The sequence below is a fragment of the Pongo abelii genome, chromosome 23, assembly GCF_028885655.2.
Source record: "Pongo abelii isolate AG06213 chromosome 23, NHGRI_mPonAbe1-v2.0_pri, whole genome shotgun sequence".
NCBI classification, from domain to species: Eukaryota; Metazoa; Chordata; class Mammalia; order Primates; family Hominidae; genus Pongo; species Pongo abelii.
Window position 1 is genome coordinate 44,741,720 of NC_085929.1, and position 16,905 is coordinate 44,758,624.

The window sequence follows — 16,905 nt, forward strand, 5'->3', positions numbered from 1 at the left end:
TCTTTTTTTTTTTCTTCCTCTTCTTTTTTTAATAGAGACAAGATTTTGCCATATTGCCCAGGCTGGTCTCGAACTCCTGGGCTCAAGTGATCCTCCTGCCTCGGTCTCCCAAAGTGCTGAGAATACAGGTGTGAGCCACCATGCCCAGCCTGTGCTCCCACTTTTAAATAGGACATTGCACCATGGCCCTTGATCTTGACCAGAAAGGGAGCTACGTCTGTGGGAAGCAGTCCCTGCAGGGTGGATAATGAGGCACTGACCCCCTTGTTCTGGCAGGCTGGGGATGGGAGTAAAGGATCTAGGCAGCATGGTGTCCAGGAGTGTTGTTTAGGTCCACTGAGAATTCACTCACTAGCTGAGCACCTACAGTGTTCCAGGTGTGGCCCCAGCTCTTGAAAAGCTCATAAAAAAGGGAGTAGATTGGGAAGCTGAGGCAGAAGGAAGGCTTGAGGCCAAGGGTTCAAGATCAATCTATGCAATATGGTGAGACCCCCATCTCTGCAAAAAACAGAAAAATTATCCAGGCACAGTGATGCACACTTGTAGTCCCAACTACTCGGGAGGCTGAGGTGAGAGGATCACTTGAGCCCAGAAGTTCAAGGCTGCAGTGAGCTATGATCATGCCACTGCACTCCAGCCTGGGCAACAGGGCAAGACCCTGTTTTGTTTTGTTTTGGTTTTGTTTTTAAAGGGAGTGGGGGTAGAGAAAATAGACAACTCACCATTGTGCAGTTTCTAAAATTGAGAACTTTCGTACCCCAAAGGTTAACCCAGGTGGCTCTTTCTGCTATGCACATGGAGAGGAGTGAGCAATTGGTTTTTAGAGATCCTTTTGAGTGCTAGACAAAGCTGCCTCAACATTTGGTCACTTGGGAAGCTAGTGGGCCAATCTGCATACCAAACCCACGGCCTGTGGGAGGGAAGGGAAAGAAGCCATAGTGTCTGGTGGACCAAGGCACAGAGGCAGGAAAGCAAGACAAGGGCACTGAAATCGAATTCGCTACATCAAGGAAAGTGGGGGGCCAGGCACGGTGGCTCACACGTGTAATCCCAACACTTTGGGAGGCCAAGGCAGGTGGATCACGAGGTCAGGAGATCGAGACCACGGTGAAACTCCGTCTCTACTAAAAATACAAAAAAAAAAAAAAAAAAAAAAAAAAATTAGCCGGGCGCGGTGGCGGGCGCCTGTAGTCCCAGCTACTTGGGAGGCTGAGGCCGGAGAATGGCATGAACACGGGAGGTGGAGCTTGCAGTGAGCCGAGATCGCACCACTGCACTCCAGCCTGGGGCGACAGAGCGAGACTCCGGCTCAGAAAAAAAAAAAAAAAGGAAAGTAGGGATCCTTGCTGGTGATCAGTGTGCCACACAGACGCCTCCCAATTTGGAGAGGTCCTATGCCCTCCATAGTGGAGTAAGTGCCATGATGTCGGCTTCACAGGAGAGACTGTGGGAGCGATGGAATTTCAGCCAGTGGGAACATCATGAGCAAAGGAAAGCAGGGGATGAACAGCAACATCCACCCCACATGTGGCCTCCAAAGCCATCTCTTTTGGGTGGGGCTTCCCACCACGGCGCGCACCCCTCATGTTTATGTGGCCCTCCTCCCCTGGTTGCGATGTACCCCCAAACATCTGGGCCAGGAATCATTCAGACCTGGATTCCAATTCCAGTGCTTGTACTTCCTAGCTGAGTGAATTAAGAAAGTCACTTTCACCTCTCTGAGCCTCCAGTCATGTATTCCTTCAACATGTATTTACTGTGGGCCTACTATGTGCCAAGCACTATTCTAGGCACTGGGCAGGCAGTGGTGAACAAGATAAGCCTGGCCAGGCGCAGTGGCTCACCTCTGTAATCCCAACACTTTGGGAGGCCGAGGTGGGTGGCCTGAGGTCAGGGGTTCAAGACCAGCCTGGCCGGGCATGATGACGCACTGGTAGTCCAGCTACTACAGGGGGGCTGAATTGCTTGATCCTGGGAGGCGGAGGTTGCAGTGAGCCAAGATTTTGCCACTGCACTCCATTCTGGGCAACAGAGTGAGACTCTGTCTCAAAAAAAAAAAAAAGAAAAGAAAAAGAAACAAGGCCTGCCTTCATAAAACATACATTCTAGTTGGGGAAGACAGACAATAACCAGCACTCACATACATAAATGATGAAACACCCTACAGAAGTATTAAGATAATATAAGAACAAATTTCAAGGCTGGGTGCGGTGGCTTGCACCTGTAATCCCATTACTTTGGGAGGCCGGCGTGGGTGGATTGCCTGAGTCCAGGAGTTTGAGACCAGTTTGGGCAACAGAGCAAAACCCCGTCTCTACAAAAAAAAAAAAAAAAAAAAAAAAAATACAAAAAATGAACCTAGCATGGTGGTGCATGCTTATGATCCCAGCTACTTGGGAGGCTGAGGTGGGAGAATGGCTGGAGTCCAGGAGAAGGAGGTTGCAGTGAGCCAAGATTGTGCCACTGCACTCCAGCCTGGGTGACAGAGTGACACCCTGTCTCAAAAAAAAAAAAAAAAAAAAAAAAAAATTCAGAGGTGAAAACTGCTTTAATCAGGGTGGTCAGGAAAGGTGTCTCTGAGGCCGTGACATCTGGGCTGACGTGAAAGATGAGAAAGAGCCAGGCAAGTGAACAGAAGACCAGACAGCCAGTGCCAAGGGCCTGTCGCAGGAATGAGCTTGGTATGTTTGGGGGACAGAAAGAAGGGCACTGTGGCCGAAGAGCAGTGCATGAGGAGAGAGTGGCCAAAGGAGGTGTGTAAACAACCTGAGCTTTGTTTTGAGAAGAACATTGGCTGGTATAGAAAGACTTTGGAGGCAAAGTAGGGAGGCTATCTATCCGGAGGCTGCTGGCATTGTCCGGGTAAGATGATGGTGCCGAGACCAGGTGCCATGACTGGAGGTGGTGAGAAGTGGTCCTATGCAGGAGACCTGGAGACACCGCTAGCTTGAGTCCTGAGGTGGGGAGGAAGGGAGAGCCAGGGAGGGAGCCAGGCTCCCAGGTTTTGGCTTGAGCAGCTGAGATGGGGTGGCAAGGGAGCGGAGGTAGGGCTGACAATCAGGAGCGGTTTTTGGGCCGAGTCCTCTTGCAGTCCCCATCTGACACCCATTGGATGCGCAGAGTGGGCAGCTGGCTATGAGTCTGGAACTCAGAGAAGCTGTTCGCTCTGGAAATACAAACCTGGGGCTCATAGCCATATAGATGTCAATTAAAGCCACGGGACTGGATGAGATCACTAAGGCAGAAGGTCTAGGTCGAAAGAAGAGGGCCAGGACCACTACCTGTAAAATGAGCCAATGACACCAACACCCACGGGGCTCTCGCGAGGTGTCACGTGAACGCACCCAGCAAGCACTGGAACCAGGCAGAGAATCGCGGCAGCCCCGGGGGCGGGGTTTCCAGGGGGCGGGGTCATACGGGGGCGGGGCCGAGGGACCAAGCGGCCGCTCCTGGCCGGAGGGCGGCCGGGGCGGTGACGTCACCGCATGACTGGGTTTTTATGAATGAAAGGAATCCTGTGAGTGAGTAATTCCGGGAAGCTAGCCTTACAACTCTGCGCGGTCTCGGCCCCCTGCGCCGCCCGCCCCACAACAAAACTCAGCGCAGCGCTCCCGGGCGCCCGGTTCAGAGCGACCTGCGGCTCAGAGCGGAGGGGAGACTGACCAGAGCGCGGGTCGGGACAGCGGCGAGACGCGCGCGTGCGAGCGCGCCGGGCCAAACGGGCCCAGAAGCGGGTGAGGAACGGGGGGCCAGGAGGACGGTGCACGGGACCCCAAGGCGGCAGGGTTTCTGGGACGCGCCTGGGGTGGGCGCCCGGGCCCGATCCGTCGGGGCTCCCGGGGCTCCATCGCCCGGACGGCTCGGGGCGGGGAGAAGGGAGCGGCCGTCCCGGGAACGCCGAGGACGGGGCCGAGGCCAGCTCGGCGGAGTGGGGGTGGAGACGGGGCCCCTTCCCGGGGCGCAGGCGGGTAGGCGGCGGCGCCGGGAGGAAGGGGCAGCGCAGGCTGGCGATCTCCGCGTCCGCCCGGCGGGGGCGGGGGCGCTGTGCTCCTACGTGACTCGGTGGGAACAGGCCCTGGCCCGGCGCCCGCGGGCGGTGCGTGCGCGGTTTGTTTACGTCCGAGGGCGGGCGGGCGGGCGTGTGTTCCCTGGCGGGCGGCCTGGGTATCCTGCCCGGTGCGTGCGTGCTCTGTGTACCTCGAGGGGCGTGTGTGCGTGTGTTGTGCTTGTGTGTGCGTGTCTGCGCGCGCGCTCCCTGGGGCCTGTACACCAGCAGTGTGTACCTCGGAGAGGGCGTGCCCTGGGCCGGCCACCGGAGTAAACGCGGAACAAGGACCCGAGCGAAGGAAGCGGACCCGTGCGTCTTCGCACGGGGTCTGGGAATTCTGTCCCGGGCCGCCCCAGTCCTACTACCCAGGGCTGTCCGTCCCCTGCTCTCCCCGGAGTTTCCCAGGGCCTCCGCCACGTGACCCCAGTGTTTGTCTCCCGCCCAGAGCCCGCGCCCGCAGCCGCAGGGTGGGGCAAGGTATCAAACACCCCACCCAGCTGCGCCAGGAGTCAGGGGTGTGAGCCATCCCCGCTTGGCACCCTGGTGGATCTGGTGACAAAGTGAGTTGGAGCCCAGGTTCTTGTCCCCAGATTTTGGGGCTTCCTGGGGAGGGAAGAACCAAGGGACTCTCGTTCTTCCCCAGGGTTGCCCATCCCCTCAGTCCCATGAGAACAGGAAGGGCCAGAAAACCTTGACTGCAAAGGTGCGGGGCAGGGAGAGGACCACAGGCTTTCTAGCTAGTCCGGGTTCTGGAGGCTGTACCTGCTAGGTCGTGGAGGATGGGGCGGAGCCGGTTTCCGTCCTCCTGGTAGTTTCAGTTCACAAGTGAGACTAGTGAGACTAGACTGACCCACAGCTGGACGCCGGAAGCTAGCTGAGGCTCTGAGCCAGCCGACAGACCCCTAGTTCTCACCCTGGGCCAGGCAGGGTCAGCAGGCAGTGGGATAGGCCTCTGACTGCACGAAGGGTTAATAAGTGAGGGGTGGGGCCTGACCTAGCCGCCACCCACCCACTCATCCAATAGCCCTGCAGAAAGCACCTGTTTGTCGTAGCCGCCTGCAGGATGGGCTGGGGGCTAGAGATTCCTTGTCTTAATCCACCTTCCCCCTCCACCCACCCACGGCCTATGGAATGGTAGGAGGGGAGCAATTGAACTTGCTAGGGTGAGGAACCAATGATCTTTTGACTTTGAATCTTTGAACCCTGGGTGAGCTCTGCTACAGCAGCCGGGACCCTCAGTGTTCCCATCTACCACTGGAACTAGATAACAGCCAGGATGGCAGGATGGTGGGTAGAAGGGGGAAGCTCTGGAAGTCTCTGCAGACGGCGTATTTTCCAGGTGAATTGTGGAAGAGAAAGCAGAGCTGACAGCCCCATGCCAGGAGCTGGGGGTACCCAAGAGTAGGTGGGGTTTGAGTCAGGGGGGTTGGGGCCAGGAGCACAGGAACCAGACAGGCCCACCCTCAAAGCTGGGCAGGAAACATTCCAAAGTAGGGCCTGGGGTCAGGGGATGAGGGGAAGTGGCTGGTTGACTCAGTCCCAGATGGAAAGTTAGCATTGAGAGGTTTAACTTCCCATTGAATCACCCCTGGGCTCTGCATTGCCATTGGGCCCTTGTCCTGGACCAGATGCCAGGGATGAGATGAACAGACCAGATCCAGAGACTGCCCTCTGGGAGCTTACAGCTCAGCAGCGGACACAAAGTTGAAAAAAGATCCACAGAAGTAAATGCAAAACACAGCTGAGATGGGTGATGTGAGGGAGAAGTCACTGTGGTTTGAAAGTACATAACAGCGCTCTGACTTAGCCAGGGCAATCAAGGAAGGCTTCCCTGGGGAGGTGACTAGTGCGCTGAGTCTGATAGTGGTGGTTGTCTGTGAAGCCCTTGAAGGCAGGAGCTGGGATTCACTTCAGGGTCTCCAGGGCCCAGCACAGAGCCTAGAACATAGTAGGTGCTTCTTGGATGTTTGCTGATTGAATGAATGAGCCCTGGATCCCTGTCCTCGAAGAGCTCCACAACACATGGAGAAAAAGGCCTGGGAACCCCAGAGAAACAGGAAGCCAGGGCAGGGGCTGGGGGAATCTTGAAGCAGTCTCCCAAAAGCAGGCAGATCCTTCAGGACTCAGGCAACTTCCTCCCTCACACACACAGGCATGCACTGCCCACTTGTCTCTTTGGGAAACATTCAGGGATAGTAGAATTTGCTGTCTGTTCATTCATTTGTTAGCATATGATCCTGGGAGAGAGTGGACAGGAATATGGTTGAGGCCTGAGGACCCTCCTGTGTTGGCTTGCGGGGAGGCTGACATTGCAGGGTTTTGAAATGAGCCAAGCACAGACAGGCTCGTGGGTTTGTGTCAGCAGTGATTCCTCTGACAGCTCTTGGGGGAGGATCAGTGATGGGGATTGGAGACGGAGGGCAAGGCAAGAGGCTGGTGAGCAGGCGGCTGTGGGCATGGTCCAGATGAAAGAGGAGGTGGTCTGTGGCTGTGCAGGTGGAGAAGAGGGCTAGTCTGATAGTCTGATAGTTTGCATCTCATGCCCCCACCTCCAGGAAACCTTCACCGTTTTCCTTTCCCTACCTCCATTCTGCTGGTGGTCTTGGAGCTCTGGGCCAGAATCTGAAACTCTAAACTCGGAGATAGTCATTGTTGGAAGGTACCTTAGGCTCGGAGGAGGTTTGGCATATTGGGAAAACTGAGGCCCAGAGAGAGGGAGTGCCATACCTGAAGCCACACAGCAAGTGTGAGAGGGTGCCTGAACTGGGGCTGGAACCCCAGGCTGTTGGTTCTCTGTGGTGCTTGGTTCTTCCAGCCTTGCTCCCCTTCCAGCAGGGAGGAGGCTCCAGCAGTGCTGGCTGCCAAGAGCTAGAAAAACACATTTTTTCCCTCTGTCCTCACAGAGCGAGCAGAATGGCTCAGCAGCCAGAAAGGAGCCCATGCCAGCGGGTGGGCCTTCTACAGGATGTCTCTGGAGTGGACTGGTGGGGCCAGGGAAGGGGACATTGGAGGGTTGTGGCTGCTGACTGGACAAGGCAGTTGTCAGTCCCTCAAGAGTCACCTCTCTCCTTATGCCTCCGGAAGACGTCATGAACCTGCAGACCCTGGAGGTCAGCTCTGCTGGCTTCCAAGGGAAGAAGCCAGGGAGAGGTGGCGGTGGCCGGCATAGAAGACAGAGGACCCCTGGGTTCCAGTCCGCCACTGCTACCAAACAGTGGCTTGGTTGCCTCAGGTGCTGAACAGGGGATCAGATCAGCTACTATTTCTCAGGCCCAGGGTCAGCCAGCCTGGCAAAGGCAGAGGACCCAGGCCCCTTGGCAGCCCCTGGCCTGGGGTTGGCAGCGGAAAGCCTGAGGTTACCAGAAAGTTCCCCCTTCTTGTGACTTTCCCTCTGTGATTGCCTGACTTTGCTGAGCTAGGTCATTCCTGGGCAAACGTGGGTGCCTCAGCTGACATCCAGGATGCGGTTGAGGGGGCTGAGGCTGGGACAGGGGGGCATGGAGGAGTGGGAGAAGAGCAGGTTCAAAACCTTCCTAGCACCTGAGGGTATTTACAATCACAGACAGCTTCCGCTATTATCAAGGGCAGGGAATGGCTGATGGTTCCATCTCTCGGGCCTGGTCTGGAGGCAGTGTTGAGGACTCTAGGCTGTGTCCAAGCTCAGGAGAAAACAGTTCTGTGCTGAGAAAGACTCAGGGGCTGTGGCCTGCCTCACTGGGAATCGGTGCTGTGTGTGGTTAGTGATGTCTCTGTTGCTTGTGGATAGTGGGATGATGGTGAGATGAGGTGATCTTTCTTGCCTACGCCTCTTTTTTTTTTTTTTGATGGAGTCTCGCTCTGTTGCCCAGGCTGGAGTCCAGTGGCTTGTTCTCAGCTCACTGAAACCTCCACCTCCCGGGTTCATGCAATTCTCCTGCCTCAGCCTCCCAAGTAGCTGGGACTATAGGTGTGTGCCACCACACCCAGCTAATTTTTGCTTTTTTTTTTTTTTTTTTTTTTTTAGTGGAGACAGGATTTCACCATGTTGGCCAGGCTGTTCTTGAACTCCTGGCCTCAGATGATCTGCCCACCTTGGCCTCCCAAAGTGCTGGGATTACAGGCGTGAGCCACCACGCCTGGCCTTGCCTAAGCCTCTTATATTTTAAACACTAAGATTATTATGATCATTCCCACTTAGCAACGAATCCAGGACTCAGGAAAAATGACTTGTGCGTGAGGCCAGATTGTGCCTCTGAGGTTCTGTATCAGCCGCAGCACCCAACGGGCAGTTGATTAACTTGCGTGGGGAGAGGCTTCCCTTCTCCCATTGGGTCTTTCTGTGTAGCTCAGGTGGCCAAGCATCACTGCACGTGCCAGCTCCCCAAGCAGCTGGCAAGGGGGCCTGGATACTTAGCTGTAACTTGCAAATCATATCCCTAGCGGGCCCAACACAAATCCTGGAGAATCAGAGCTGGGGTGGCCTTGGAACCTGGCAAGTCCAGCTTCATCTTCACAGGGCTAGGGAAACAGGGCCCAGGGAGGTCGCCCTGCCAGGGCCACACAGGGAGGAGGTGTGTGGCTCCATGTGGCCTCAGGCCTGAATTCTATTATTATTATTATTATTATTATTTATTTTTTTTTTTTGAGATGGAGTCTTGCTCTGTCGCCCAGGCTGGAGTGCAGTGGCGTAATCTCGGCTCACTGCAACCTCTGCCTCCCAGGTTCTAAGCGATTCTCCTGCCTCAGCCTCCTGAGTAGCTGGGACTACAGGTGTGTGCCACCAGGCCCAGCTAATTTTTTGTATTTTTAGTAGAGACGGGGTTTCACCGTGTTAGCCAGGATGGTCTCAATCTCCTGACCTCATGATCCGCCCACCTCAGCCTCCAAAAGTGCTGGGATTACAGGCGTGAGCCACCTTGCTTGGCCATCTTTTTTTTGAGACGGAGTCTCTCTCTGTCACCCGGGCTGGAGTGCAGTGGCGTGATCTCGGTTCAGTGCAAGCTCCATCTCCGGGTTCACACCATTCTCCTGCCTCAGCCTCCCCGGTAGCTGGGATTACAGGCGCCCACCACCACGCCTGGCTAATTTTTTTTTTTAAGAGGCGGGGTCTTGCTTTGTCACCCAGGGAGTGCAGTGGCAGGATCACAGCTCACTACCGCCTGGAATTCCTGGGCTCAAGGGTTCCTCCTGCCTCAGCCTCCTGAGTAGCTGGGACTACAGGTGTGCACCACTGCACCTGGCTAATCTTTTTATTTTTTGGAGATGGAGTCTAGCCATCTTGCCCAGGTTGGTCTTGAACTCTCAGGCCTGAATTCTACCACATGCTGGCTGTATGAGCCTGGACTACTCTATTGTCCTCTCTGGGCATTACCTCAGGGTTGGGCAAACCAGGGAGGTGATGGTGTGAAGGGACCAGGTTTCAGTCCTGGGCCTTTGCAGATATTCATTCACACCTATTGTGTGACTTCAGGCAAGTGATGCCCCTCTCTGGGTCTCTACCTCCCCTTGGGGAAAGTGAGGAGGCAGGACCTGATGGCCTCTAAAGGCCTTTCCTGCAGTTCCCTGTGTGACCCCAGCCAGCTGGGAGATGCTGAATCAGAGCGAGACCCCAGTGCTGGCTACAGGCCTGACCCCTCCTGGACAGACAGCAGTTCTAACCTCCCAGGTGCTCACTGACCTCTACAGAGTATACCACTTGATTCCACCAAAACCCTGCGAGGCAGGTATTGTTCTGATCCTTTAGATGGGAAAGTGGAGACCGAGAGAGATGGAGTGGCTCACCCCAGGTCACACAGCCTGAGAAAACAGAGATGGGACTTAAACCCAAGCTTGACTCCCAATCCAGTGCTCCTTTCCCTGTTTGCCACACCCCGCCTTTGGGCCCAAAATCACGTGGCTGAGATCCCCTCTGCTCTCTTCCCATTCGCTTAGCATCTGTACTGTCTCTGCCAACAGGCCCAAGGAAGCAGCTGGAGAGGAGGAAGAATTAGAGACAGGGCCAGGAGGTACTGAACTACGTTTTGACTTGGAACTTGGTTTGGACAGTGACAAGCTGGGTGATGGCATCAGAGACTCTGCCCATCCACCCTTCCCCAGTGCCTGCTCCCTGCCATCTTGAGATGGGTGGCCTCAAGCACCCAGAGCTGACTCAGCCTCTCCCTGTCTGGTGGAGAGACAGCAAGGAAATACAACCCATTACACACAGGGGTGGGGGTGCTTAACAAGTCCTAGGGATCAGGGAGGGCTTCCTGGAGGAGGAGATGTCTACACCCAGGGCAGAAGGATGAGTAGGAGTCAGCCAAACAAAGTAGAGGGGAGTGAGGGGAGAGAAATGTCACAGGGTGGGAGGTGGCTCAGAGGCAAGAAAGCGCGGGTAGGAGGAAGTGAAAGAAATTCTGTGTGGCTGGAGCACAGAGTAGAGGTGGCAGTGGTGGGAAATGGGTGTGGGGCTGGACACACAGGGCCTGGGGTGCTGTGAGGGTGGGTCTGGACTCTGTTCTTAGGATAGTAGGGAACCATGGAAGGTTTTTTTTGTTTGTTTTTGAGACGGGGTATCATTCTGTCACCCAGGCTGGAGTGCAGCGGCGCGATCTCGGCTCACTGCATGCTCCGCCTCCCAGGTTCATGCCATTCTCCTGCCTCAGCCTCCCGAGTGGCTGGGACTACAGGCACCCGCCACCACACCCGGCTAATTTTTTTTGTATTTTTTAGTAGAGACAGCGTTTCACCGTGTTAGCCAGGATGGTCTCAATCTCCTTACCTTGTGATCCGCCCGCCTCAGCCTCGTAAAGTGCTGGGATTATAGGCGTGAGCCACTGCGCCCAGCCGAACCATGGAAGGTTTTAATCTGCCTGGTAGCATGGTCAGATTCACGTGGTGCAAAGATTGTCCAGCTGCTGTGTGGGGATGAGCTGAGACCAGCAGGGAGGCGTGCTGGGACCTCCCCATGTGTGTGTAGGGCGGTGAGGGTGACCACTTAAGAGGCCTGCATTGGGTTGGGCGTGATGGCTCACACCTGTAATCCCGGCACTTCAGGAGGCCGAGGCAGGTGGATCGCCTGAGGTTAGGAGTTCGAGACCAGCCTGACCAATATGGTGAACCTCTGTCTCTACTAAAAATACAAAAATTAGCTGGGCGTGGTGGTGGGCGCCTGTAGTCCCAGCTATTCAGGAGGCTGAGGCAGAGCGAATCGCTTGAACCCAGGAGGCGGAAGTTGCAGTGAGGTGAGATCCTGTCACTGCACTCCAGCCTGGGCGACAGAGCGAGGCTCCATCTCAAAAAAAAAAAAAAGAAAAAGAAAAAAAAAAGGGCCTGCTTTGAAGGCTAGGATGAGTGAGGTTGACACGTAAACGTCTCCAGATAGTGTCTGAAAGGTCAGGGTAGCCAGCAGATCTCACATGACTTTTCCAGGTAGGATGAGAAGTGCACAGAGGCCCCCAAGGAGAGCTAGGTGGGCAGCCAGGGCCTGAGCCCCCTAGATTTGGAGTGCTAGGCAGGGAAACTGAGGCCAGAGCCCAGGCTAAGCCGGCATGTTCAGCAGTGGGGGTTGCAGCTCAGGGGTCACCCCATGAAGCCACTGGTCTTCACCGTGGATCCGCACAGGGGTCTAAAGCTGCCTGGGTCCTGACCTGGCACTCTGGGTCCACCCAGCTACCCCCAGCGAAACCTGGGTGACTCCTAAGACTCTCCTGCTTAAGGGCCACAGTGGCTGCCCCTGTCAGGGGATCTCTGCAAGGGCCAACTTCCTTCTGTCCCACTCCTTCCTTCCCTCTGAGCTGCCAGACCCCCTGACTGTGTGGGCCGGGAGGGGCTGGGGAGTTTCCTGAGAAGCCCTGGACTGTCCCCACCTCAGCCTGAGTCACACTGAGAACTCAGCAAGGATTCCTTGAGCATCTGCGAGGTGCCAGGCGCTGTTCTCGGCATGGGGGAGGCCACGGTGAATTAGGTATAAGTTCTGCCCTCATGGAGCTGGCATTCTAATCGGGGGGCTGGGAGGGACAGACACTGAACAAATACCCATCATATATTTGAGTGATGATAATTACACATGGGGAAACCTGAGGTGGGGAAGGGACATGGGGAGTGTGTGTGTGTGTGTGTGTGTGTGTGTGTGTGTGTATCAGGGGTTGCAAATTCTAAATTGAGTGAACATGAGATTTGAAGAGACCTCAGGAGGTGATGGACCTCAGGAGGATAGTTGTTGAAGGAGCATGTGGCTGTCAGGCCTGTGGGAAGGGGGATTAGGCGATGAGAAGCCCTCACTGGTCTAGGGATGGCTGCCCGATCTGCCTAGGGCATGCTGAGTTAGTATGGGGCAGCCCCTAGGCGGTTGGGAAAACTTTCCCAAAACAGAGGTCTAGATGAAGGAGGCCTGGGGAGAGAGGGGACTGGCTGATGTTGTATCGTACAGGGTGCCGGATGGGCTTTGTGAAAAGGCATTTACTGGTGCACATATGCTGTGTGTACTTTTCTGTGTGTAGGTTATACTTTAAGAAAAGTTCTGAAAAATTGGCCGGGCACAGTGGCTCACACCTGTCCAGCACTTTGGGAGGCCGAGGTGAGTGGATCACCTGAGGTCAGTAGCTCAAAACCAGCCTGGCCAACATGGCGAAACCCTGTCTCTAAAAATAAAAATAAAAATAAACTAAAAATACAAAAAATTAGCTGGGTGTGGTGGCAGGCACCTGTAATCCCAGCTACTTGGGAGGCTGAGGCAGGAGAATTGCTTGAACACGGGAGGCGGAGGTTGCAGTGAGCCAAGATCGCGTCACTGCACTCCAGCCTGGGTGACAGAGTGAGACTCTGTCTCAAAAAAAAAAAAAAAAAAAAGAAAGAAAGAAAAAGAAAAGTTCTGAAAAATCAAATCAAAGGCACATGTCCAAGCCCCATGTGGAAGAATGGTCAGGAGAGGGACATCTATTCATTTGGTGCACACTTACTGAGCCATCTACTATATACCAGGCACTGATTTAGGCATATTGATGCCGTGGTGACACAGGCAAGGCCTCTGCCTTCATTGGCTTCCATTTTGGTGGAGGAGGAGTGGGAAGGAGAAACAAATCATAGATGAGGAACCAAGCATGAGAAATGCAGAAGAGGTGACTGTTACAAGGGTTAATAGGCAGGGTTATGTGATGTGACGCAAAGAGGCGTTTAGCCAGAATGGTCAAAGAGGACCTCTTGAGGAGGTGACATTGGGCAAAGACCTAAATGATGAGGAGTCACCATGGGGGGCTAGAACAGTAAAGAGAACAGCGTGTGCACAGCTCCTGAGGCTGGAAGGAGCCATTCAAGGAGGCCTGAGGACCAATGTGGAGAGAGGAAGGTGGCAGGTATGAATCAGCTCTAAGATAGCAGAGGCCTTGAATGGCAAGGTAGTGAGTTTGGATTTTATTCTAAATGGGAAAACAAAAACAAAACAGTGACTTTGACCTCCTTTCTACCCTAGGTCTGCAGCCCAGAGGGCACCTTCTGCAAACATGTCTGTGGATCCCCTATCCAGCAAAGCTCTAAAGGTGAGGAGGCAGCCTCTGTCAACCCAGTGAAGCCCTCCCTCCCTGCCCATGCAGAGCCTCCTCATCCCAACTTCCCCTTCTTTCCTGGAATCCCCTGGGTGGCTCAGCAGGCGCCAGGCCTTCATGATGCCAGAGGGAAGGGCCACAGCCACGGGCTGGGACCAGGAGGCCTGGGCTCTGGTCACAGGCTGCATGTCCCTGGGGTAGGTCACTTCCCTCTCCAGGCCTTCTTCCCCATCGGGTCAATGTCCCCTGGGGCATTCAAAGGTGCTTTCCGGCCTGGGTTTCTCTGGCTGAGTCCAGGGCTTGGCGCTAGGTTAGAATTCAGGCTGAGCCCCGGGGTGGCATCCTTTTGTGTCCCGATCCTGGTCTGGCCCGGTTTCCCCTTCCCGGATTCCTGCTCCCCTTCGGGGTTTTGGATCAAGTCCAGCCACCACCTCGGCGGCTAAGGCGGTGAAAGAGGAACACCGGGGGTGGAGCGGGGGGGCCCGTCCCCAGTCCCTGGGCCTCAGTTTCCTCATGCCCGCAGATCAAGCGAGAGCTGAGCGAGAACACGCCGCACCTGTCGGACGAGGCGCTGATGGGGCTGTCGGTGCGCGAGCTGAACCGGCATCTGCGCGGGCTCTCCGCCGAGGAGGTGACACGGCTCAAGCAGCGGCGCCGCACACTGAAAAACCGTGGCTACGCCGCCAGCTGCCGCGTGAAGCGCGTGTGCCAGAAGGAGGAGCTGCAGAAGCAGAAGTCGGAGCTGGAGCGCGAGGTGGACAAGCTGGCGCGCGAGAACGCCGCCATGCGCCTGGAGCTCGACGCGCTGCGCGGCAAGTGCGAGGCGCTGCAGGGCTTCGCGCGCTCTGTGGCCGCCGCCCGCGGGCCCGCCACGCTTGTCGCGCCGGCCAGCGTCATCACCATCGTCAAGTCCACCCAGGGCTCGGGGTCTGGCCCCGCCCCCGGCCCGGACCCCGCCCACGGCCCGGCCTCCTGCTCCTAGTGCCCGCCCCCGCCATGCCTCAGCCACGCCCCTCCGGCCCCAGCTCCCTCCCCAAAGTGCCTGAGCGCCGCCTCTGTGCCCAGGTCCCATTTCTCTGCAGCACTGGCCCCTTGGTGCACACACATTCCCTCCGTGGGCCCTGTCTTCCTCTTGCAGCCCCCAAAACTGGGACCGAATGACTCTGGGAAGGGGAACTTTGGTAGGTTGGGGATGGGGCAGAGGTCTGTATCTGGGATCGCCCTTGGCTGAAAGTTTAGCCTTTTTAGATTGAGAGATACAGAGCCGGCTTAGAGAACAGCTGTTGGGGGAGAAGAGGGCACCCCTCATCTTGGAAACTGCTCTGATTGTGCCAATATGCCCTCCAAACCCTCCCAGGATTCAGAGCTAGGTTTGGCTGTCTGTGACTTACGGGGCCGTCCTGCTGAGAAATTGCACTGAAGAGATGCCCCCGCCTCTGGTTGGGCCTGGGGGTGCCTGGCCTTCTGAAACTAAAAGAGTGGGTGAGAAGACTAGTGAAACCCAGTTCACAGATGGGGAAACAGGCCTGAGGTCACATTTCACTTAGTGGTTGTGTTGGGACCAAAACCCGGGTTTCCTCACTGCTGCCCTAATATTCCAGCCATGGTTTTCAGGGGCACAGTGGACAGGGACTCAGAGACGTGGTGGGAGGGCCTCCCTGGCCTGGGAGACCGCTGTCTGCAAGGGAGGAGGAGAGAAGCAGAGGGAGAGAGAAGGTGACACGGATGGAAGAGTGGGAAGGAGGTGGCCTGGCTCAGCCCTAGGCTGTCCTGCAGCCAGGATGTCCGGGGGCTGGCCAGTCAGAGAAAGGGGGCCATGGACTGCTGTGGCAAATAGGGAGACAAGGAGACAGACCCTGCAGTCCTACTACAGTCTGGAGTGGGGTCCTAAGAAGAAGGGTCCCACCTCAACCCCTGTCAGTGTCCACTGTGGGGTGGGGGCTGACCCCTGCCTTTGATTGTCATTCTCCTGGGAAGCCCAGCCTCAGTCCCTCCCCGAACACTGTCCACACTGCCCCTCCCCACTGTTTATTTATTGCACGGATCTAAGTTATTCTCTCCAGCCAGAGCCCGAGCTCCTGCTCCCTGGGAAAAGTGGCGTATGGCCCTGAGCTGGACTTTATATTTTATATCTGCAAATAAATCACATTTTATCTTATATTTAGGGAAAGCCGGAGAGCAACAACAAAAAATGTTTAAGCTGGGCGCAGTGGCTCACATCTGTAATCCCAGCACTTTGGGAGTCCAAGGAGGGGGATCGCTTGAGTCCAGGAGTTTGAGACCAGCCTGGACAACATGGTGAAACCCCATCTCTACAAAAAATACAAAAATTAGCCATGCGTGGTGGCTCATGCCTGTAGTCCCAGCTACTTGGGAGGCTGAGGCAGGAGGATCACTTAAGCCCAGAAGGCAGAGGTTATAGTGAGCTGAGATCGCACCACTGCACTCCAGTCTGGGCAACACAGCAAAGTCCTGTCTCAAAAAAAAAGTTAAAAAATATTGCCCGGCTCCTAGAAGTTATTTATTTCCTGACTTACAGCAAGCGAGTTATCGCCTTCTGTATTTTGTAGACTTTCTAAATAAAGTCAAATTCTTTTTCCACAGAGAATAAGTGTGTATCCTGGACTGTGTTTTTTGGGGAGGGGTGTCTAAAATGGGGTTCTGCTTTCAACCCTTGGGGCTTCTGGTGGCGGGGAGGGCTAGTGCACATCACCAGCTATTGCACAGGGTATGAGGTGGAGGGGAGACGGCGACAGAGACCAGTGGTGCTGAAACTTCCATGCTTCCTTTTGGTTGCTTAGAGCACAGGAGCTCCTGGGAAGACAAAGCCATGAGCGCAATGAAATTTAGGACTGGATTCTGGCGGAGCATGGTGGCTCACACCTGTAATCCCAGCACTTTGGGAGGCTGAAGCAAGAGGATCATTTGAGACTAGGAGTCCAAGACCAACCTGGGCAACATAGTGACACCCCATCTCTACAAAAAATAAAGAAATAATTAGCTACGTGTGGTGGTACACGTGCCTATTGTTCCAGCTACTGAAGAGGCTGAGGTGGGAGGATCACTTGAGGCCAGGAGTTTGAGACAAGGCTGGGCAACATAGCAAGACCCCCATCTCTACAAGAAATTTAAAAGTAAGAAAACAGGCCAGGCACAGTGGCTCACACCTGTAATCCCAGCACTTTGGGAGGCTGAGGTGGGTGGATCATTTGAGGTCAGGAGTTCAAGACCAGCCTGACCAACATCGTGAAACCCTGTCTCTACTAAAAATACAAAACAAACAAACAAACAAACAAAACATAGCCGAGTGTGGTGGCGCATGTCTGTAGCCCCGGCTACTTGGGAGGTTGAGACAGG

At 55.3% G+C, this 16,905-nt stretch overlaps 1 protein-coding gene across 4 annotated transcripts; it reads left to right on the plus strand.

Moving 5' to 3' along the window:
• The first annotated feature begins 3,407 nt into the window (after positions 1-3,407).
• MAFF (MAF bZIP transcription factor F) lies at positions 3,408-16,156 on the plus strand. 4 transcript variants are annotated; one of them, XM_054543444.2, is made up of 5 exons: positions 3,500-3,734; positions 9,983-10,032; positions 12,508-12,584; positions 13,476-13,542; positions 14,072-16,156. In XM_054543444.2, the coding sequence occupies exons 4-5, from the start codon at positions 13,507-13,509 to the stop codon at positions 14,528-14,530; spliced, it is 495 nt and encodes a 164-aa protein (XP_054399419.1). In that variant the 5' UTR covers positions 3,500-3,734; positions 9,983-10,032; positions 12,508-12,584; positions 13,476-13,506; the 3' UTR covers positions 14,531-16,156. The 4 variants fall into 4 exon arrangements, with proteins under 4 accessions (XP_024095670.1, XP_002831164.1, XP_054399420.1 ...); XM_024239902.3 differs by lacking the exon at positions 9,983-10,032 and having other exon boundaries at positions 3,408-3,734; XM_054543445.2 differs by lacking the exon at positions 12,508-12,584 and having other exon boundaries at positions 3,499-3,734.
• The last annotated feature ends 749 nt before the right edge of the window (positions 16,157-16,905 follow it).

Bases quoted from the DNA above. Each gene is read 5' to 3' on its own strand.
- MAFF (XM_024239902.3), top strand. From the start codon at position 13,507: ATGTCTGTGGATCCCCTATCCAGCAAAGCTCTAAAG. The intron at 13,543-14,071 runs GTGAGGAGGCAG...TCATGCCCGCAG, and splicing joins TATCCAGCAAAGCTCTAAAG to ATCAAGCGAGAGCTGAGCGA.